A 22505-nucleotide genomic window follows, 5' to 3' on the forward strand; every position below is an offset into this window, starting at 1 on the left:
ATGGAGGCAGATTTAGCACAGAATTTTTCTTCCGCAGTGCTGCAAACCTCCTTTCACGACAGAACAATCAGGCAAGCATACCGATAAATCAAATGCTACTTCCAGCCCATCTCTCTGAACCCTCCCTGTCTGATCGCTCCATACTGCTGCTTCTCCCACGTCCAGGTGAGGGAACTTAATAAAGTGCCCTGTAGCTCAGTTCCTGAGATGGAAGAGCGCAACCTGATCACAACTCAGGCACCTGGCAGTGGTCCACTTTATTAACTCTCCCCAGCTGGAGGATGAGGAGGAAGCAATAGTGCGGTGAAAAGGGAGGCTGTCTGGTGAGCAGGGAGCTGTAGGAATGATGAGCTTATAGGGGGATAAAAGGATCCTTCAGCCTGCTCACCCGATAATACAACTGGGAAGGTTTGCCATGTTGTGAATGGGTGTGAGCCCTCTTTTTATATTTTTATTATACCTGTCTTCAGCTGCAATCAAATCTGTGTGTGATTTAAGAGTGCTACTTCAGCATTCCAGTAAACCATAAGGATACATGGCTTTTGGACTGAAATATAAAGATATGAGAGGCCAATTCATCTTACCGCCTTAGAATGCCTACATTTACCTTCCTAGTCTCAACAAAATAAAAAAAATCCTTCCAGTAGCACCTTAAAGACCAACTAAGTCAGTTCTTGGTATGAGCTTTCGTGTGCATGCACACTTCTTCAGATACACTGAAACAGAAGTTTCCAGACCCTTCTATATAGTGAGAAGGTGGGGAGGGGTATTACTCAGAAGGGTGGTGGGAATGGGTGATTGGCAGATAGCTGTGATGAGCCTGTTGACGACTCTTAACGACTGCAATAGGTCTTACAGGAAAAAGCAAGAGGTGGGAAGGTGAAAAATGGCTTTGTCATGTATAATGAGATAAGAATCCAAGGTCTTTGTTCAGACCAGGTCTCTCCATGGTTTTAAGTTTGGTAATAAGTTGCAATTCAGCAGCTTCTCTTTCCAGTCTATTTCTGAAATTCCTTTGTAATAGAACAGCTACTTTGAGATCTTGTATAGAATGTCCTGGGAGATTGAAGTGTTCTCCTACTGGTTTCTCTGTCTTGTGATTCCTGATGTCAGATTTATGTCCGTTTATCCTTTGGCGTAAGGTTTGGCCTGTTTGTCCAATATAGAGAGCTGAAGGACACTGTTGGCATTTGATGGCATACACAATGTTAGACGATGAGCAATTAAATAGTCCCGAGATGGTATGTGTGATGTTGTTGGGGCCAGTAATGGTGTTGTCCGCGTGTATGTGGCAGCAGTCGTTAAGAGTCGTCAACAGGCTCATCACAGCTATCTGCCAATCACCCATTCCCACCACCCTTCTGAGTAATACTCCTCCCCACCTTCTCACTATATAGAAGGGTCTGGTGACTTCTGTTTCAGTGTATCTGAAGAAGTGTGCATGCACACGAAAGCTCATACCAAGAACTAACTTAGTTGGTCTTTAAGGTGCTACTGGAAAGAATTTTTTTATTTTGTTTTGACTATGGCAGACCAACACGGCTACCTATCTGTAACTTCCTAGTCTCTGTACTGTTGTTCTCTGGCCATCAAGCCCATATCTTAAGGACCTGTTTCCTTTCCCTGCATTCTGTCACTTAAGAGACTATTGCCTGCAAAAGCAGCAGATTCCTTATCTTGGCATCTGCATGCTGCTTAAAGAGACTGAGGAAGTAGTTTGGCGCGCAGGCGCACGTGCTCACAGTAGTTTTGCCGAAACTTGTTCCTACATTTCCTGACTGCTGATAACATAGTGAGTGTTTCTGTGAAATATCAGGTATGAGATAAAATATTAACCTTTGATCCATGGCAAGACGTCCTACCCTCTTCCTTGGCAACAGGCACACACAAATACTCAAACAATGATGCAATTGTTGCTTTATTGATTTGAGATAGCTAGGCAAGTGCCGTATTTTACTTACATTAACATTATTGCGTATTATCACTCCCATTCACATCAGTTACACTCTTTTAAAGAGTAATGGAGAAAGAGGACTGCTGCTAAAGTGATACACATGCCCAATCCCAAGAATGTTTCCTTGCATTCTCGACTGCTGAAATTGTATTTAGGGCCGCAGAGTAAGAGCCTGTTTCTAAATTACCAAGTAACATTGCTAAAGTACTTAAATAAAGGAACTTACTTAAGCTCCAGTTAAGCCAAATAGTCCAATAGAGCCACTCATGCTTAAAATGAAAAACATTCTAAAGTGTCTTGCCAAATAACTACATCCAGGAATGCACCTCTGGCTTTGAGGCATAATGGATGGATTTGAGACTTAATGGATGCAATCGTCAAGATGCGTTTGGAGTACAAATGTGAATTTTAGAAGAAGACCATCTTTACCATTAAGTAGCTGTCTATAAAGACATTTTGGAGAACTATATTATGGTTTTCCAAAACAACCACAACTGGGTTGCTGTTGCTATGTTTTGTAAAATACTCTCATAGCTTCTGTCTGCCATGTTGCTTTTCAGTGCAAGCCACTAAAATGTGCAGGTGAAAAAAATGTACTGGAAGATAGGAACACCCATGCTCTAGAGCAGGCATTGGCAAACTCAGCCCTCTAGATATTTTGGGACTAAAACTCCCATCATCCCTGACCACTGGTCCTGTTAGCTAGGGATGATGGGAGTTGCAGTCCCCAAACATCTGGTGGGCTGAGTTTGCCTATGCCTGCTCTAGAGAGTCTTGTCAGATGGCCAGCCTGGAAGGATAAGTGTTCACCATTGTTCTGTCAGATGATGAAACACATTAAGGGTGTATAATCTTTTGGAATCTAGAGGGTGCCCTTCCAGAAGATCAGAGGTCAACAAAGTCTGACTGAAAATGTATCTAAGTACTATTCAGTACAGTGGTACCTTGGTTTAGGAACAGCTTAGTTTATGAACAACTTGGATTAAGAACACTGCAAACCCGGAAGTAGGTGTTTTGGTTTGTGAACTTTGCCTTGGAAGCAGAACATGTTGATTGTGTTCCATTTGAAAATTGAGTCCCCCGCTGCTATTGGAAAGCACACCTTGGTTTAAGAACGCTTTGGTTTAAGAACGGACTTCCAGAATGGATTAAGTTTGTAAACCAAGATAAAAATCCCAGCATTGACTCTTACAGCAAACTAGAAATTAGTATTTTAAATGTAATGTAACTGTGAATAAATTACAGAGCATTATTTCCAAAGTCTTGGCATATAGTATTGTTTATTGACTCGTATTTGGACTACTTTCCATGTTCTTCCTCCCTCTTTCTCTTCTCCTGTATTCTGCCCCAAGGATTAACAAATTGCTTGTTTATATTTGCAGGTCTAATTACAACAACATCAAGGAAACTTGATCGGGAGCAGCAAGCAGAACACATATTAGAGGTAAATTATGATGCTTAATTTCTTCATTTTCGCAGTTGTCTTGTATATCTTCATTACAAATTGGCTTCCCTGTGTGTCATTGGTTGTCCCCGGAGTTGGTGAGGCTCATCTGGCAGCAACAAGAAACTGAACCTTTAGTGTCATCAGCCTAGTCCTGTGGAATGCACTTTCTGTTTTAATCTTCAAAGTCTGCTGGAAACGTTTATTTGCTGTCAATTAATTAACAACAACAAAAATAATATCTGCAAATGGTTACTCAAAATTACGCTGAAGCCTCTGGCAGGGCAGGAAATCAGGGTAGAATAAGGAGTCAGCCCAAGGTAGATAGAAGTAGCTTATTCTAATAAATCTCCTCTTCACTTTATATGGGTTAGGCACTCAATGGTTTGTTTGTTTTTATCTCAGTGATTTTCATTCTTGCGAGCTACCCTGGTGCCTTGTTAACGTGAAGTATGGCAAATAAAATGCTTTAAAAGAAATAAGTATCCTTGCATGAATGAACTGGGGGTTGTTAAAACCCTACCCCAACTCCCTAAACCGGCTCTAGTTGTGGGTGACACACCTTGCCTTCCTGTGTTAAGAGACTGCAAATTTCTTTCCCAAACAGCCGAGCCCTCCTTTCCTCAGAAGTGTGAAATGGAGCTCAGAGATAGTTCTTACTCCAGGTTTCCACACAACCCAATTTCTTTGGAAGGGCTGGGTTTAGCTTCTCCCCATCCCTAATGTGACTATATACTTATCTCCTTGGCTCAGGGGTTGCATTACTCCATACCCTCCCAACATTTCTCTGATGAAAACAGGGATGTCTTAAGGAAAAGTGGGATATTCTGGGATCAAACCAGGGTGGCTTCTGTAAATACAGGACTGTCCTTGGAAAATAGGGGCACTTGGGAGGGTCTGGAGCCAGCTGCTGTGGTGATACTCTATATATTTGCCAATGGAAACACATGTAAATCCACTTACCATTGTGAACAAGCAGTCCTTATATTGGAAACAAAAACGAAACTATTGCACCCTAAAGCATTGGATTCTGTGGCAGCTTCAGCAGTCTTGGAGACTCCCGCTCAGTAGGCCACGTGTACCTCCTGCTCAGTGGCAGGTTAAGGTTCCAATTTATCAAATACCACTGGCTGAGTTCTTGAAGGTTATTTTATTTTCACAGTATTTCTGTTTACTGTGTGTTTAGATCTGCCCTTGGTGATAGCTGTGCTGCCTTCAGAGACAAGAGGGAAATCTTTTGATATTCATAGAATGCATATCCTTGGCTATGCAGTTTTATAAGTATATAGAAGAGGGTGTGTAACATCAGTGGGAGAGTCTGAAAGGCAAAATTGTACAAACAAGCCAGAGGTATGCCACTATTTGCAAAACTGCCAGGATTCTATAATGTAAAGCTACCACTAAGAAATACAATTTAGATGATTGCTTTTTTTTCTTTATAGCCCAGTAAGTGGCTTTCAGCAGCTCTTGAGTCTGGCAGAAATGTTTTCCCAGTCCTTCTACCTGAGATTTTTGTTTATGAAATGTTCATTTCTTAGGTCTCTTTGCAAGACAATCTGCCTTGTTTTAACTAACTGTAAAGGCAAAGGGACCGCTGACCATTAGGTCCAGTCGTGACCGACTCTGGGGTTGCGGCGCTCATCTCACTTTATTGGCCGAGGGAGCCAGCATACAGCTTTCGAGTCATGTGGTCAGCGTGACTAAGCTGCTTCTGGCGAACCAGAGCAGCGCATGGAAACGCCGTTTACCTTCCCACTGGAGTGGTACCTATTTATCTACTTTGCACTTTGACGTACTTTCGAACTGCTAGGTTGGCAGGAGCAGGGACTGAGCAATGGGAGCTCACCCTGTCATGGGGAATCGAAACGCCGACCTTCCGATTGGCAAGTCCTAGGCTCTGTGGTTTAACCCACAGCGCCACCTGCGTCCGTTAACTAACTGTAGTTAGGCTTTATTGACGTGCATTCTGGTAGATTCTCCTGTTTCAGAAGATTGTGCTTCCTGGTGGGTGACTGAACCTCTTTGTTGATGATCACTGGTGTAGATCAGGAGTGATGGAATCGTATGTGGCCCTTCACATGTTTTTGAAATACAACTCTGACCATCTCTGACCAGTGGCCGTGCCAGCTGGGGCTGATGGGAGTTGGTATCTAATGATATCTGGAGATCCACAAATCTCTGGAATAGATGGTCATCTGAGCTGGTCCTTAAGGCAGTGCCTCAAAAGAGCAATGTGGTGTTTATTTTTGTGGGTTTTTTTACAGACACCACATACTACGTCCACATGTGCCTGGCATACTTTTGGGAGCATTCTTGTGGTGTTGGGAGGGGAAGACACTTAAAAGAGCAATGTTTTCCATTAACAAAGTATATCTACCATGGTAGATTTAGATTAGCAATTGCACAAGGCTTTGCTTCCATATCTTTTCTAATACTAATTTTAATTTCTTTAAACAAATGATAAAAAAAATTGAACTGATTAAATTTCATCGGTGCCAAGTGCTGGTCCCTGTCTCTCGCTCTGCCTCCCTCTCACTTCATTTTCCTTTGTTGACTTGCGGAAGAGCATGTTGCCCAAATCAATAAAACCTTAATTTGGGCAATGTAATGTATGAAAAAAGAAAAGTTATGGGTTTTTTGTTTTTACTTTAAATGAAGTATTTCGAACAGCTTCCCTCAGTTCTTTTATGTTTATATCTTTACAAAAAGCGGCTTGGGATGGAGTCCAAGATATTTGCAGAATGGTGGCAATATTATCAGCAGCTTGTGCCAAATGCTGTGCATCTGGCTAATTAATTGAGCATTAAAGTGTTGACCAGATGGACTGGCAAGTTTATCCTTGTTTGCTATTAAAATTTATCCCACATTTCACTCTTGTTTGCATAGTAACAACGATAAATATGGTGCATTCCTTTTCATGAAAACATTTTACTGGATTTTATAGGAAACAATTAAATGGAGTCTTGCTTTTAAATACGGCATGTTTTTGTGTGTTTCATCAGACACTCCTGTCTCGGAATATAGTTCTTTCCATTTTATTTTTCTCCTCTGTGACAAAGGACAGTTTCAGATTTAAATTTCAAAGAGCAGTTTCACAAGGACTTACTACTTCTTCACTCAGAAGCTTAACAGTACATTCCTAAACATATTGACTCAGAAATTAAGCCTACTTTTTCAATGGAACTTACTTTCAGTTAAGTCTGCATAGCACTGCAATGTTGGGTGGCTTTTTAATCACTGCATCTGCTGCATTGACATTGGTCTTGCTACTCTACCAGTATATATATATTTTGTTGGGACCTGGACATCAAATGCTGTATGAATCAGAGGCCGGTGATAGATCGGGGTCAGCAAACTTTTTCAGCAGGGGGCCGGTCCACTGTCCCTCAGACCTTGTGAGGGGCCAGACTATATTTTGAGGAAAAAGTGAACGAATTCCTATGCCCCACAAATTACCCAGAGATGCATTTTCAATAAAAGGACACATTCTACTCATGTAAAAACACGCTGATTCCTGGACCGTCCACGGGCCAGATTTAGAAGGCGATTGGGCCGGATCCGACCCCCAGGCCTTAGTTTGCCTACCCATGTGATAGATGGTGGAACCAATCAACTTACTCTTTCCAGATTTGTGTAGGAAATACAGATGCAGCTTCTGGCTTGGCCATGAAGCACTTTGGGTGGTCTTGGACAAGTCAAGTTCTCTCAGCCTAGTATTCCTCACAGGATCATTTTGTGGCTAAAATCCTTCTCTGAGAAGGGTGTGGTAAAAATACAATAAAAGCTGATTGACTGTTCTAAACTGGCAATACAGTAGATGAATAAACCAGATGTTCTTTATTTCAAGACACCTCCATTCGCTTTTATACTAATACTGTACATGTATGCAGTTCTTTTCTCTTTTTAAGAAAAATAGCTCTTCTCAAGCAATTACATTTTGCGGTATTTTATTTGGTCTGCTTAGAAGGCCAAGTTTTATTTATAATGGGGTGGGTAAGCTCTGCCCCGTGAGCCACTTCTGGTCCACCAGGATTTCCCATTTGGACAGCCTGGTCGTTTAGGGCAAGCCATTTATAGAACTAATTTCACTTCGGAAACATCCTTACATGTGCAGAAGGGTTGAAAAAGTGCAAGAGGCTTGCAAGTGCAGTTACTCAGTTACCAAAACATCATTATTTTTTCAGCAGCTTGCAGTGAAGGTTTGTGTCAGGTGCTGTTGCGGTCGCTCGAGAGTATTTACAGTGAAGAGCCCCAAAGCTCATGACTGGCTCAATCTCTAGCAGAATCTGGGAGTGGTCCTTTTTTGTACCTCCCCCAGCATAAAAATTTTGTTACCTCCAACCGTTTCCGCCCCTCTCTGCGCCCCAGACTACTGCTCAGGATGGGCGATGGCAAGGGTGTGCTTCCCTCCTCTCCAGCTTGCTCAGGAGCAGTGTTTAGGCTCTCACTAGCATCCTCTAGGGACGCAGGTGGTGCTATGGGTTAAACCACAGAGCCTAGGACTTGCCGCTCAGAAGGTTGGCGGTTTGAATCCCCACAACGGGGTGAGCTCCCGTTGCTCAGTCCCTGCTCCTGCCAACCTAGCAGTTTGAAAGCACGGCAAAGTGCAAGTAGATAAATAGGTACCGCTCCAGCGGGAAGGTAAACGGCGTTTCCGTGCGCTGCTCTGGTTCGCCAGAAGTGGCTTAGTCATGCTGGCCACATGACCCGGAAGCTGTATACCGGCTCCCTCAGCCAGTAAAGCGAGATGAGCGCCGCAACCCCAGAGTCGGCCATGACTGGACCTAATGGTAAGGGGTCCCTTTACCTTTACCTTAGCATTCTCTGGTCCTTGCACCTCTTCCCCACTGGGGGTGGGGCCTTCCTCCTCCCTGGAAGAGGAACTGCTTCACAAGATTTTCAGAGGCTCCCTGTAACACAACTGCCCTTCCATTTCTCGCCTCTGTGCCGATGGCAGTTCCTTGACAGTTTGCAAAATAACAGGGTTTGGCTTACAGAGGTGAACAACATTTGCATTGCTCCCCCCCCCCCTTTAAATGCCACATTTTTTTCTTTTTACAGCTTGACCTTTGCACAAGCAGTTTTATTTTGTCTGTGTGACATAAAGGCATGTTTAAAGTGTATTTTCTTACCGTTTCTTCCAGTCTGATGAATTTGCATTTTTGGAGCAACAAAAATGGACTTGAGATAAGCAAGGTTTAAAAAGAATATTTAAGTATTGCCAACAAACTTGTAACGAAATGTCTTGAGCATATAAATTCTTCTAACTTTTTAAGGAACCAGAGTTCTATTTCACTTCCTGTTGCTTTAAGCTATGTCAGTACTACTACTGACAAGACACATGCTAGAATCCCCCCTCTTATTTTTCCCTGTTTTTGCAAATAGGATTTTTTTTGTCGTCAATAGGTAACAGTTGCAGACAGCGGTATACCAGCAAAGTCGACTCTCGCCCGCGTCGTTGTGAAGATCTTAGATGAAAATGATAGCAGGCCTCAGTTCTTGCAAAAGTTCTATCAGATCAAATTGCCTGAGCGTGAGAAACCAGAGAGAGAGAGGATTACCAGGAGGGAGCCTATCTATCGTGTAGTAGCTGCAGATAAAGATGAAGGTCCCAATGCAGAAATATCTTACAGCATTGAAGATGGTGATGAGCAAGGCAAATTTTTTATCGACCCAATAACTGGAGTGGTCTCCTCTAAGAAGTATTCTGGAGCTGGGGAATATGACATTCTTACAGTAAGTAATATTTCAGTTTTGACATGCTATCATTTTTTTAAAACGCTTACTATGCAGTCAGAGGACTTGGAAAATCTGATACCGAATTAGACGAGATTTCTTTAAAAGTGTGCAACGCAGGTGTGTTTCTCTTCCGGTTGAAATACGGATGAAGACGCTTAATTTATTTTCAGGAATTAAAAGAAGTTAATTGCATTGGTATTCTGCCTGCTCATCAGAGATTATAAAAGAGTTTCCTATGCTGCGTGGATTTGTTACATTAAAAAAAAAGTCTGAGGTTGCAATTCTGTGGTATCCACATTGGAGAAAGCTCCATTGGACTCAATGGGATTTTTGAGTGGACATGTTTAGCATTGTTTTGTCAAGCTCCCTCAGGTTTACAGAACTTAATTTCATGGTTCTTGGCCTCTTGTCACCGAGAGTGCTGTCAACTTTAATTTCTGCATGTCTGTGTTTTGTATGGGATCTGTCCTGGTTTACATGATTTTTCCCCAATCTTGTGCTATATTTATTAGATTAAAGCAGTGGATAATGGTCGCCCCCAAAAGTCTTCAACAGCTCGGCTTCATATAGAATGGATCCCAAAACCCAGTCCGGCCCCTGAACCGATTTCTTTTGAGGAATCCTTTTTTTCTTTTACTGTCATGGAAAGTGATCCAGTCGCTCACATGATTGGAGTAATAGCTGTGGAGCCTCTTGGCACTCCGCTCTGGTTTGATATTACAGGTAAGACTATTTGATGACGAATGTTCGTCGGGAATTATGTGGTGATTATCTGGGCTGTTGTTCATAGATTTGATATGTTCTGATCCCAAAATGAAAATGGCTTCTAAGAAGAATTTAAGCAGGAGGTATTCCTGCACGTATAAGCTAGCAGTAGCCAAAGTGGTGCTCTCCTGAAGTTGCCCAACTCCAAATACCATCAGCACTAGCCAGAGTGGCCTGTGGTCAGGGATGATGAGATTTGTAGTCCAGCAACTTTTAGGGTGCACTATGTTGAATATACCTGCTATAAAGAATATATTGTTAACCAGAGGTTTCATTGCAATCAAGTGGCATATAAATTTTATGCTATCTCTGTCTGTCTATTTATCTGTCTGTCTATCTATCTATCTATCTATCTATCTATCATCTATCATCTATCTATCTAATGAAAGGATTGTTTTGCTGTTTAGATTTTTTAAATAGACTTGCCTCTTTCACTGACCAATTGGGGTGGAACTTCAGCATCACACTCAAGTGATGTTTATGTTCATTCAATGCTTGATGGAAAGATCTCTCCTCTCCTCTCCTCTCCTCTTCCCAGCAAGCTGTCCTGGGGGATCTCCCAACCGCCCTCCAGCAGATTTTGGGATGGGGAGCATTTTGTTGTGCTAGTGGGACTGGTTGCACTGGCCTCCACTAGCACAGCAACTTAATCTGTCCCATGTATGTATGTATGTGTGTATATAAACCCCACACAATCTGTCCTATTACTGCCCTGATCTAACCACGAAATTTCATTCATGGTGCAAATGAACTTCCTTCCCAGTAACATGGTTGACTCTGCCATGCCTTCAGAGGGGAATGCAGGGCAAGTGTGCATCTGGGGCTGCAGCCACCCCAGCACTACTTCCTTGGGGGTTCAAGTCCTTCTGAATAAGGCAGAGTCTGTGGATGGTGTAATATGTCAGGAGTGCACTTCTCCGAGTGGATCGCAGCCCAAAGCAGGTGGGAAAGTCTGTCCAAGATGAAATACTAGTACAAGGTGCAAGTGGTGGGGAGTGGGGGAAGCAATGCAATTTTCAAGAGTGGATATTAGTTTTTCTTGGGGTGGGGGTGTAGAGAGTGGATAACATGTTGGTGGTACTACCCCACATTAATCAAGATCTCGCGGTTTCTGTTTTAAAATACCTTACTGCACCTTTTTTTAACTATTACTAATCGCATGAATCAGTTTGATTGACATATTTTCTTTCTTCTGTGCTTGCTTTCCATGCTTTCTTTCTTTTTGGCTGTGCCAGGAGACAAGCTTGCTAGTGAAGTTTTTTACATCTTTCAGATGGCTTGTGACCTGAACTGTACAGCAGAAGGTATCTGCTGAGATCACATAATTTATTATCAGATTATGAGATCTAAAGTGAAATCGCACTAATTTATAATAATATCTAATAAATCTCAAGCAGTTTGTGTTTCCTTCTTCTTTCCAGATTCTCTCTGCTCTCTCCCCCCCCCTTTACTGTAGTTCTTGTTTGTGTTTTATTGCGTGGTTTGGTTTTGTTAGTGTCACCACATTTCAGCCAAAGCACTACTTTGAAATGCTAGTATAGATACTTTTGATCTTTCAAGAGCACCCAGACTGATGAGAGCGGTGAATTCAAAATAGCTTGATAGAACAACATTGTTAGGGCATTTCTAGACATGGCTAGATTTGCAAGCTAAACAGGCTAAACAGGCCAAATCAGTTTAAAGCTGGTAAACGAAAATGTCTTTGCCATCCCTGAAAAGGCAGGATCTGGCCTGGGCATGCCTCTCTGGTGAGAGAATTCCAGTGCAGATGTTGGCAATCATCTATACTGCTGCCCATAGGATACCAAGCCAAATTCAAGGTTCTTATGTTGATATTCAAAGCCCTGAGTGCTGATAATGCTTTCCTATCTTACTTCGGCTAAAAGTCAGTTATTTAGTGTTGTCAGTTCCTTACTGTAGAACCTTCTTCCAGCAGATATTTGGCAAGCATCTTCACCTTTGACTTTCATGCATCTCTTGAAGCCTGTTTTCCTGCTAACAGGCACTTTCAGTTGTTTAATGATTATTTTAACAATCATTTAAATGATTGTTTGGTGTTGTTTTTAAATGCTTTTTTTTTAATTTGCTGTACACTGCCCTGATGTTTTGTTAGAGGGCATTATACAAATAAATTAATAATAATAAATCATCACTGTACTGGGAGCTGCTGGTCCATATTATTTAAAAGGATTTTAGCAGGTGGCACGAGGACTGTAGAAACACACCTTTGTGGTAGTTCTGTGCTTTAGAAACTAATTTTTGTACCACTTTCTTTGAGGTATCACTGCATCAGTTGTGGGGGAAGCTGCTGTTTTCATGCAACATAAGGCTTTCTGTCCCAAGGCAGATAGATGTCCATGGCTAGTATTCTCCCTTCCAGCATCACCTCCAGTAAAATATATCGCACCAACAGCTCACATAAAATTTGTGGTGTTCTGCCCTACTCCATTTTAATGTTGTCGAAGATTCTTTTGAGGCAATTAGAGGCTCTAGCCTGACTTTAGATACCCACAATAATTGTCAGAAATAAAGCAGTGTTTATGGGGTGCTGCCCAGCCCATCAGTCTGGGTGATTTGTCTGAAAGGCAGAACCAATCTCCGAAATTCCACTGGTTTTCTAATTTGTTGGAATAAAGATGTAATCGTAAACATGCTGACTTGGAGTGAGTACCATTTAAATCTATGGGGCTTATTTCCAAGTAAGTATACTGGTGATTGGATGGCGTTTGCAGTGGTGCTGTGCAGAAATGTTCCTTGAGTCCAAAAATAATTGGAATTCATAATTACAGAAGGCAAAATGGTTTTTATCTTTAAAAACAAAAACCGACTGTGCTTTATAACCTTGCTTTTCAAAAAGAACAGGAAAGAACACTTGCACCACGTAATTAGGACAAATGTTTTTGCCGTGGAGAGTGTTGGGGCTGACAAACAATGGGAAGTAATTTATACTTTTCAAATCGTTTGTCTAAAAGTTGAATCCGGTAGAAGTTAATGACTGGCATTTATCATGGCTAACTCCATTTGGTTTTAAAGGGTCATTGTGTTGCAGAGAGGCAGTCTGCTCACAAATAATAGTATTACTATTATTACTGTAATCACTTAAATGTTTGGGCGATTGGCTGAGTTTATTGAGCTATATTTCAGTTTCATTTTTCAAAGGGCATTTAGAAGTTTTATAAAGGAATAAAATAAATCCATCACTGGAAAAGGGGTTAGGGTGTTTTGTTTTGTTTTAAAGCCATTGTGCTATTTTCACCTTTTCAGCCTTTAATTCAGTGTTTTCCTAAAGCTTTTCTTCCAGTGCCCCAAAACAGGCTGGTCTATTGGGGCACAATCCACCGAGCACTGCTCTTGTGTAAATTCAATAGCCCACTGTGGTAGTAGTGCTGAGTAGATTGCACCCATGGTAAGCATGCCTGAGATTCTGATACACACCCCAAGTTTTTGGTTTAAACAATAAAACACAGTTTTAAGATACCATATCATATATTATTCCGTGAGTAGTTCCTTCAAGTGAAATAATATTTGCTCTTTCTGGGCACATAATGTAAATCCCCACGTGGCTAGTCACCTTTGACAAGTAAGAATCACCTTCAGGCTATCAGGGAAGAAAGATTTGCAAAACTTGGTTCTTTTTCTTTTACAAATACCATATTTTTTGCTCTATAAGACTCACTTTTTCCCTCCTAAAAAGTAAAGGGAAATGTGTGTATGTGTCTCATGGAGCGAATGCAGGCTGCACAGCTATCCCAGAAGCCAGAACAGCAAGAGGGATTGCTGCTTTCACTGCACAGCGATCCCTCTTGCTGTTCTGGCTTCTGAGATTCAGAATATTTTTTTTCTTGTTTTCCTCCTCCCAAAACTAGGTGCGTCTTGTGGTCTGGGGCGTCTTATAGAGCAAAAAATGCGGTACCTTTTCTTTCACAAATACGCAGGCTAGTAAGCTTTCTTGCGGGATAGTAACATTTGTGGGCTAATTTGCATGGCTGTTTTAGAAGAACATTCATCTATTTAAAGCAAAGATATCAGGATTTGAAAGATATACCTCTGGAAACAGAGTCTTTGCCATGAGACAAATAAATAGGGAGTACTGTAGCAAGCGTCAAGCTTTTTGGCCCTAGTGGCCAACTGCTGTATTACAACTAGGTTATAAATACGACGCGCAGCCTCCGCTATTTCAGAACTGATTTTGTTTTAAGCATCATAGCAAAGTATGTTTTTGTGAAGCGATACATCAAAGCAGTGTTTTATGAACTTCTGTCTCATGCAATTTCTTGGAGCAGGTGGCAACTATGACAGCCGCTTTGATGTGGACAAGGGCACTGGAACCATCATTGTCGCTAAACCTCTTGATGCAGAACAGAAATCAAATTACAATCTGACAGTAGAAGCAACAGATGGAACTAGGACTATTGGCACTCAGGTAATGGAATTTCTAATGAAGTGTTTATTGAAAGAAGAATTTGTAACCATTTCTTGCCGCAGCTTCTCTCCCTCCCTCCCTCCACTCCCTTGGGCAGAATTACCTCTTGCATAAATAAGGAGGACTTTGTGTTGAAAAAGAAGTTTCTAGTACCAACAGAGCACAATAGCCCAATGTTGGGACAGCCAAAGGGAAAAAGTTATGTGTAAGCAGATAAGTGCGCCTCGAATTAACAGCTTTTAAGTCATAGAATGTTCTGGTATTAGAAGAAAAAATGAGAAACAGAAGCCAGGCATTCACAAAAAAAGAAAAGGATTGACAGTTGAAAACATCACGATCATCTTCATCACCCAGAAACAAATCCCAAATCAGCCGAAATTGGAGAAGGTGTAAAAGGTGAAATCGGTTTATGTTGGAGTTATTGTTACAGTGAAACAATCTCACAAAAGTAGGCAGAAGTGTCATTTTTATATATAATAATATGTTTTTATTTTTTTTTCTATATAGAGAGTTACATTTTTACTCAACAATCACATTCCAATTCAGCAAAACTAGTGACTTCCCTCTCACCCAGCACCAATGTTTATAACCCAAATAGTACAAAACTGGGTTTTAAGGTTCCGCCTTATCTGATTTCATCTTCTCTAACAGGTTTCTTAATATATTCTGTTCTTTTCTTACATATCAAACCAGGCTGTGGTCTTCACATATGGGAAATAACTTTTTATATAGACTAGAAAAGGTTTTCAGTCTTCTTTAAAAGATGCTAAATTTGTATCATTTATCAGTGCCGTCAATTTTGCCATCTCTGCATATTCCAAGATTTTCATCAACCATTCTTCCATTGAGGGTGTCCTCTCCCTCTTTCCATTTCTGTGCATTTAGAATCCTTGCCCCTGTAGTCACATACATAATTACCATTAAGGCTTTCTTTGGGATTTTGCTGTCTAGTATCCCCAGTAGGATATTTTCATTCTGGAAAATAAAAATGTCACTATATAGTAGCATTGCTTGGTTTGCTACCAAGTGTTTACCCAATGGTTAGGTGTTGCCGGTCAGATTTCCCAGATGACTGTACCAATATAATGTATGTGCTTACAAATGAGTTTTCCACAATGGCACAGTGTGCTTTAGGTGTATCGTCAAACTTTTAACACTTCTACTTTAGTGAACTTCAGGCCAACTTCAGCCCTGTTTAGGGAAGCTTTTTATTTTAATATTATGTTGGAAGCCACCCAGAGTGGCTGGAGAAACCCAGCCAGATGGGCGGGGTATGAATAATAATTTATTATTGTTATAATTATTTTCTTATTTAAGTGATAAAAATACCTTCTGAAAGTGTCTTTTTCTTTGAAAGGATGGCTCTGCATATTACATCTCCTGAATGGAACTATAGATGTGATGATGCCTAGTTTAGATGGCTTTAAAAGGGAGTTAGGCAAATTGATGGATGGTAAGACTAGAGTCCTGATGACCACAGAGTCCAGAAACAGAGGCAACATGCCTCTAAATACCAGTTGCTGTTAAACAATAGCAGTAGCAATAGCAATAACCTGACTATGGATAGATTTGACTCCTTATTCCAAACAGCTGCTTTAGACATATTGTTTCTACTGCTGAAGTTAAAAATCATTCAGCATATCATCTGGGAAATGACAGAAGAATAGTTTGCTAATACTGGAAGTGGTAAACGTGCTGCATTTTCTTTTTAATGTGAATTAGCGCTCCTGCTTTTTGTTTGTTTTCTGCCTTTCAAAATACACAGAATGTTTTTCAGCTGTTTCCTATTATCTCTTTTATCATCTTTTAGCAGACAAAGTGAGAGATGGTGGTTGTAGCTTTTGCGGGACCAGTACAGAAGCTCATTTTTATCAGAATTTCCCTGTTCCATACTTGAGGGGATTAGCTTGAACTATGGCTGCTAGAATTTCACATTTCTGTGCTCCTCTAATAGAAGGACAAGCAACAATGCTTCTGAAATGAACAGGGGTTGCTTGGGGGTTTAGTCTAGACATGTCTCCTCTTGAAGCTTAGCTTCCTTGACTTTCACACTACTTCTCTTAATAAAAGTCCATTAAAAAAACAACTAATAAAAGTAGAATTAGTTTTTGTGTTGTAATCTCATGTGTTTCAAACTATTATTTTACCATATTAGTGCACTATTCGTTTGTCATTTTAGTTCCTTGATGAGAGGTGTTCTTTTAACAGTACCAAGGTGTAAATTTCAACCATACCCTTGCTGAAATTCAATATAATAGTTGTAGTTTAAATAAATACTTACAACTCACTCTTCTGTTTAAGATACTCAGAACAGCTTTCTTAAATAAGAATGTTTTAACTGTTCCACTGAATTTTGTAAGAACAGATAATTGTTAGAAAACTGCATTGAGCCCAAATAAGATGAATTACAAAGTTTTATGCAGAGAATGTGCTAAAATGCATTTAAATGCAGCACACTGCCTTGGATTTGGGTTGGTATTTGAAATACTATACAATAAACAGTTTAATGAGTCTTTGATTAACAGCCATTTATTCCCACAGGCTATTTCAATTTTACTAGTGAAAGTGCATGTTATCATATTGTCTACGTAAAAATAGTAAACTAACTACCATATTTTTCGCTCTATAGGACGCACCAGACCATAGGATGCACCTGACCATAGGAGGGGGAGAACAGGAAAAAAAAAAAATTCTTGTTCTCCCCCTCTAAAACAAGGTGCGCTCTGTGCGTTCAAGGTGCTTTCACCCGAAGCCTCCGGAGCCCAGCGGGAGTTCCCACTGGGCTCCAGAGGCTTTGGGTTCCTTTCGACCTGCTCTTTGGGGTTGGCGGGGGGAAGCGCTGCTTTCCCCCACTGCCAGCCTCAAAGACCAGGTCGTGGAGCAGCGCAAAGGTGGCGCGCCGCCTTCCTGCTGCCCCCCCCGAGTTTGTGGGGCTGGCGGTGGGGGGAAGCGTTGCAGCCTTTCCCCCACCTTTGTACAGCCTTTGTAGCCTCCGCAGGGCAGCGGGGTGAAGGCTCCCTGCTGCCCTGCCGAGGCTTTGCGCAGTCGTCCGCAAGCTAGAACAGCGAGACGGAGCGCTCCGCAGCACTCCGCCTCGCTGTTCTGGCTGTGGGGACAGCCTTTGTAGCCTCCAGAGGGCAGCGAGACGGAGCGCTGCGCAGCTTTGGGCTTAGCCATGCAGCCTGCATTCGGCCCACAGAGGGATTTCCACTGGAGCGAACCGGCCCAGGCGAGGTAAACCTTACCGACCCCTGCTCTAAGATTTACAAAACTGCTATTACAGGAAGGCATTGGGTACTGCTAATGCAAACAGGCTGGCTCTCCTTAATGGCTCACAGGACAGTCTGAACTTTTATTCATCTGATCTTGCTCAGCTTGTATACTTTGGTTTTAAGTGTTCATTTATGCACATGGCGTTCATGACTTTAAACCATTTTGCAAATTGCTGGTGTCTAGATTGACATTGTTAGTCTCTTACTTACATTGCCCCATTTTATGCCATTCTTTTCTGGAATTCCTGGCCAAGATTAGTTTTAGGGTCTACATTTCTTTTATTGTACTTGTGTGATGAAAAACTGAAGCAAAAATCCGATACATTCTCTTAGCATTGTCATTGTTGCGCTTGGCTGCTCCTTTTATTATTCATTAATAGCTCGGAGTGCTCTGTCAGTTCAGATGTAGTTAGAATATGTCATTTTGCTTCTTAGTTGGTTGTGTTTGTGTTGCTAAATGACAACTGCCTATTTCTACTTTTGGAGTTGTTTTTTAAAATACAGTATGCTTTGTTCAAGTAGCAGAGAGCCTTGTGGCACCTTAAAGTTTAAACAAATTTATCATGGCAAGATTATGAAAGTGGTTTCTGTTTTGAACATTCTGTTTTCCTAATTGATTTAGCTTTTAATTTTCTTAACAAAATCTTTTTGTGTTAAAAAAAATTACTTAGGTGATTTGTTGTTGATTCCAATTGCAACTAAATAGTTTTATTTTAACTAGTTTCTTAATCGTTTTAACAATGTACTTAAAGTTGTAAAGCAAAGCACTTGTGGCCCAAATATATTTTTATTATGTTCCTTGAAATTGTTCTGCTGTACTTGTATTGTAATAGATTTCAAAAGTTATTATGTTAGTTTTTTTTCGAAATATTTTTGTGTGTTTGGATTCTTAGGTTTTGAAAAGAATTTGTATTACACTGTTTATTGTGATAATGTATTGATGGGTATTTTGACTGTTGTATTGCTGTTGGCTTGTGTGCTGCTTTGGGCATGTTTATGTGGAAAAGCAGCATACAAATTGAAATAATAATAATAATAATTTCAATTCCATGTACTAGAGCTCTGAATTGAAAAAACCAATCAACTAGTTTTGTCTTTTGACAGATAATTAAGCTTGTTTAGGGAAGAATCACTACTCCAGTTCTACATGGCAAAATTCTTTTTAAAGTGATTGGCGTTTCTGAAGCAGTTTGTGATGTGGAATGAGGTTCTTCTGTTGAAAGAGGAAAAGAGGAAAAGCAAGCAATATGCTAGGCTTTATCAGGCCCTGATCCCAGCTAATATTTTGTTCTAAACAACTTCTGCTTTGTATTTCATTTCTGCTTTGTATTTGACATAGTCAACCCCAACTCACAAAAGCTGCAGAGAATTGACGCAGCTATTCTTCTCTAAATTATGTGTGATGGCCCCTAATCTTCACATCGTGTTTTGTTTTTGTATTTTAGGAGAACTGTTGTGTTTCCCTGAAGCTTATCTACATGGCGTTCTGATCATACACCCTTTTCATCCTTAATTTACCTTTGTGCCATTACAGGTGTACATTCAGGTAATAGACACGAATGATCACAGGCCTGAGTTTTCTACATTAGAATACCAAGTAATTATTCCAGAGGACACATTGCCGGAGACAGAAATTTTGCAAGTCAGTGCTTCAGACAGGGACGAAAAGAATAAGCTAATTTATACTATGCAAAATAGCGTTGACCCCATCAGCCTTAAGAAATTTCGCCTGGATCCTGCAACTGGCTCTCTCTACACTTCTGAAAGATTGGATCATGAGGTCATTCATCAACACATTCTCACAGTGATGGTAAGGATCCATTCCACTTATTCTTTATCAGATATAGGATATTCCTTTTCACTGTAGCATAAGTAGCATAAGCAGATACTTTTCAGAGCTGCTAGAATGGTGGAAAGACTGAATTGTATCTTACCCTCACCGACATACCTTACAGGGTCCTTGTACAGATTACTGAGATGAAACATTAAGTGATTTGCACACTCTGAAGTGCTGTGTAAATGCAAAGCATTGGTATTATTACAGATGAGCTCAAGCCCATCTGTACTTCACCCTCACCATTCATTGGGAATTTTCGATGGGTTTCTTCTATTAACATCTCCATCCCAAAGGAAGAGGAGAGACACAGCAAAGAAATATTTCTTCCTTTTGCTCTCCTTCCACATCTCCTCCTTCACTCCTAGCCACATTTCTTTGTCCAGTCCAACTAAGAAGATCAACAGAAAGAAGTACAAGTATGACTTGCTGGATCAGAAATTGTAGGTCAGTGCTAGATGCACCTCTAGGTACAGATTCCCACTCCCGTTTTGGCCTCATTGAATAGGCTACATAGTACACTGTTATTTCCTGCTCATGTTGATTGGCAGCAGGCATGCACATCCTCGGTCCCTGCTGAGTATTGGGTGGGTGCCTCCTCCCTGCCTTAAAATACAGGATTTTCCTGTATATTTGAGGACCCTCTTTCTGTAGCATTGGCCCTCACTTCATCTGGTGTCCTGTATACACATATATGATTTCTGTATACACATATATGAATGTCCACTTAACAAATACAGTGGTACCTCAGGTTACATACACTTCAGGTTACAGACTCGGCTAACCCAGAAATAGTACCTTGGGTTAAGAACTTTGCTTCAGGATGAGAACAGAAATCATGCTCCGGTGGCCCGGCAGCAGCAGGAGGCCCCATTAGCTAAAGCGGTGCTTCAGGTTAAGAACAGTTTCAGGTTAAGAACAGACCTCCAAAACAAATTAAGTACTTAACCTAGGTACCACTGTAAGTGAAATGGTAATATTTAATTCCAAGTTCTGAGATTATTTGTGCCGAACCAAAATTATATTGTAGGGTTTTTGCACAATGGCATAAAATATAAACATTTGCTCCATTATGATGCCATGTACTTCTACAGAACAGAACAGAATGGTGCCCTTAAGTGATTTATAGTTCTCGTCAATTGTAACAAGTGTCATATAACTGAATAAACTTATGCACGAGCTGCCAGTAATGTCATAATTATTTTAGGTGCGGGATCAAGACATTCCTGTCAAGCGCAACTTTGCTAGAATCATCATCAACGTTAGTGACACAAACGACCATGCGCCATGGTTCACCAGTTCTTCCTATGAAGGGAGAGTGTATGAATCAGCAGCTGTTGGATCTGTAATTCTCCATGTAACAGCACTGGACAAGGATAAAGGGGAAAATGCAGAAATTGTATACTCCATAGAATCAGGTATGCCGCAAGACGTTCAATAACTTGCTACAATGAAAAGATTTTAGATTTAAAGCTGCAAAGTAGAGGTTTATTCACACTTATTTTCCAACACTGTTTGATCTAAACTTAATCCAGCAGCAAGTTAGCCATATTAAAGGATGTATTTCAGCCAGTCACTACTGGTATATATTGATGCACTATTCCCTTTATCAGCATGGCATTTGACTGCTGTATCCTCCCTCAGAGGTGCAGTCTAATCCCTGACTATTGGCAAGCTGCCTGGGACTTCTGAAAGTTGGAGTTCCAAAACACCTGGAAGGCCACAGGTTCCTGACTGCTGTTTTAAAGGAATGTGTGTGGTGGACCACTATGAAGAGAAAGTTCCAGATTTCAAGCACCATCTCTGAAAAAAAATAACCCGTTTCTACTGTCTGATTGTATTCCTGGGGTGGTGGAATTTGCCTCTCCAGATATTGTAGGACACCATATCTCATCAGCACCAGTCAGCATGGCTAAAGAAAAGGGATGATAGGAGTTACAGTTCAAAATATCTGTTAAACACCATGTTGGCGCTATCTGTACTGAGGTATCCCAAATCTTGTAGGGCATTAAAGATTAAAACCACTGTCTGGAAACAAACTGACAAGTAGAAAAACTCATGAAAAATTAGTAGCATTGGTTCCATCATAACAAAAGTTGGTCTTTTCCAATGAATCCCCTCCACCCCCCCACCCCCCGCATATACATGGGTTCTCATTTTTCTCTCTGTCTTTCTCACACACATGCCCCCGCTCCTTCTTTATTCAAAAAAAACATTGTGGGAGGAAATGTTAAAACTTTCCCAGCTTTGTTTTTCTAGTATTCTGCACTGTACAGCTAAAATGTTAGGGATGAAATTCGAAGCATATGAAAGGAACATTCCTTAAATACTTGCAATAGCTTATAGGATTAGTAATGGGATATTATAAGAATGGTGCTCTGTTTACGACCTTCTATAAGAAAAAAGATAATATCAACTGCCTACCCAAATACATAATTTAAATGTTTTAAATAAAATCTGTTCATGATGAGGTCATGGTGTTAGCAATAACTATTTTTGCTCTGCTTTGTGATTGAAGTATTAAGAAACAGCAGCCCCTGTTAATTTGTTTTCTTAATTTCTTTGAATTCTTGTGAAGTGTAAAACCCCAGTGTACTTCAGCCTTCATTTTGAAAGGCTTGTTCATGGTGATTTTCTTAAGCTACAAATTTTCAGTTTGTATTTCTGAAATGGAAGTTTTTTTATACAGCACATAAATTCCCATTTTAAGTGGGAGTAATTTGAAAGAGAAAATTCACTGAAGTATCTCTGATTTAGAAATAATCTCATAAAGTGACATTCATGTAATTAAGAGTCACTTGAGACTCATTTAAAGCAGTGTTTTCCATGATTTTAAAGTCTTTTAAAAGTTTAATTGTAGTTCCACATTGCGTATAGTGTTTGTCTTTTTCTTTACTTGAATCGTTTAAAGAAATGCCATAAAATTAAAAAGAAGCTCTGTATTAATAGCGCTAATAATCTGAAGTGATAGCATACTTTGGTATAAAATAGGTTGTCAGATTTTCTAAATAAAACTAACCTACTATAGGATATTTATTACAGCATAACAGTTGTGGAAAAGCTGGGTGTCCATG

At 40.6% G+C, this 22505-nt stretch overlaps 1 protein-coding gene across 1 annotated transcript in view; it reads left to right on the top strand.

Moving 5' to 3' along the window:
- FAT1 (FAT atypical cadherin 1) overlaps positions 1-22505 on the top strand; it is a 113994-nt gene that overhangs the window by 51469 nt on the left and 40020 nt on the right. The window contains 6 exon segments of the mRNA XM_081875550.1: positions 3337-3398; positions 8805-9134; positions 9650-9860; positions 14186-14325; positions 19132-19407; positions 20639-20849. Of these exon segments, the coding sequence (XP_081731676.1) occupies positions 3337-3398; positions 8805-9134; positions 9650-9860; positions 14186-14325; positions 19132-19407; positions 20639-20849 (1230 nt within the window).

The sequence above is a fragment of the Podarcis erhardii genome, assembly GCF_964252035.2.
Source record: "Podarcis erhardii genome assembly, chromosome: 9".
Classification (NCBI taxonomy): domain Eukaryota; kingdom Metazoa; phylum Chordata; class Lepidosauria; order Squamata; family Lacertidae; genus Podarcis; species Podarcis erhardii.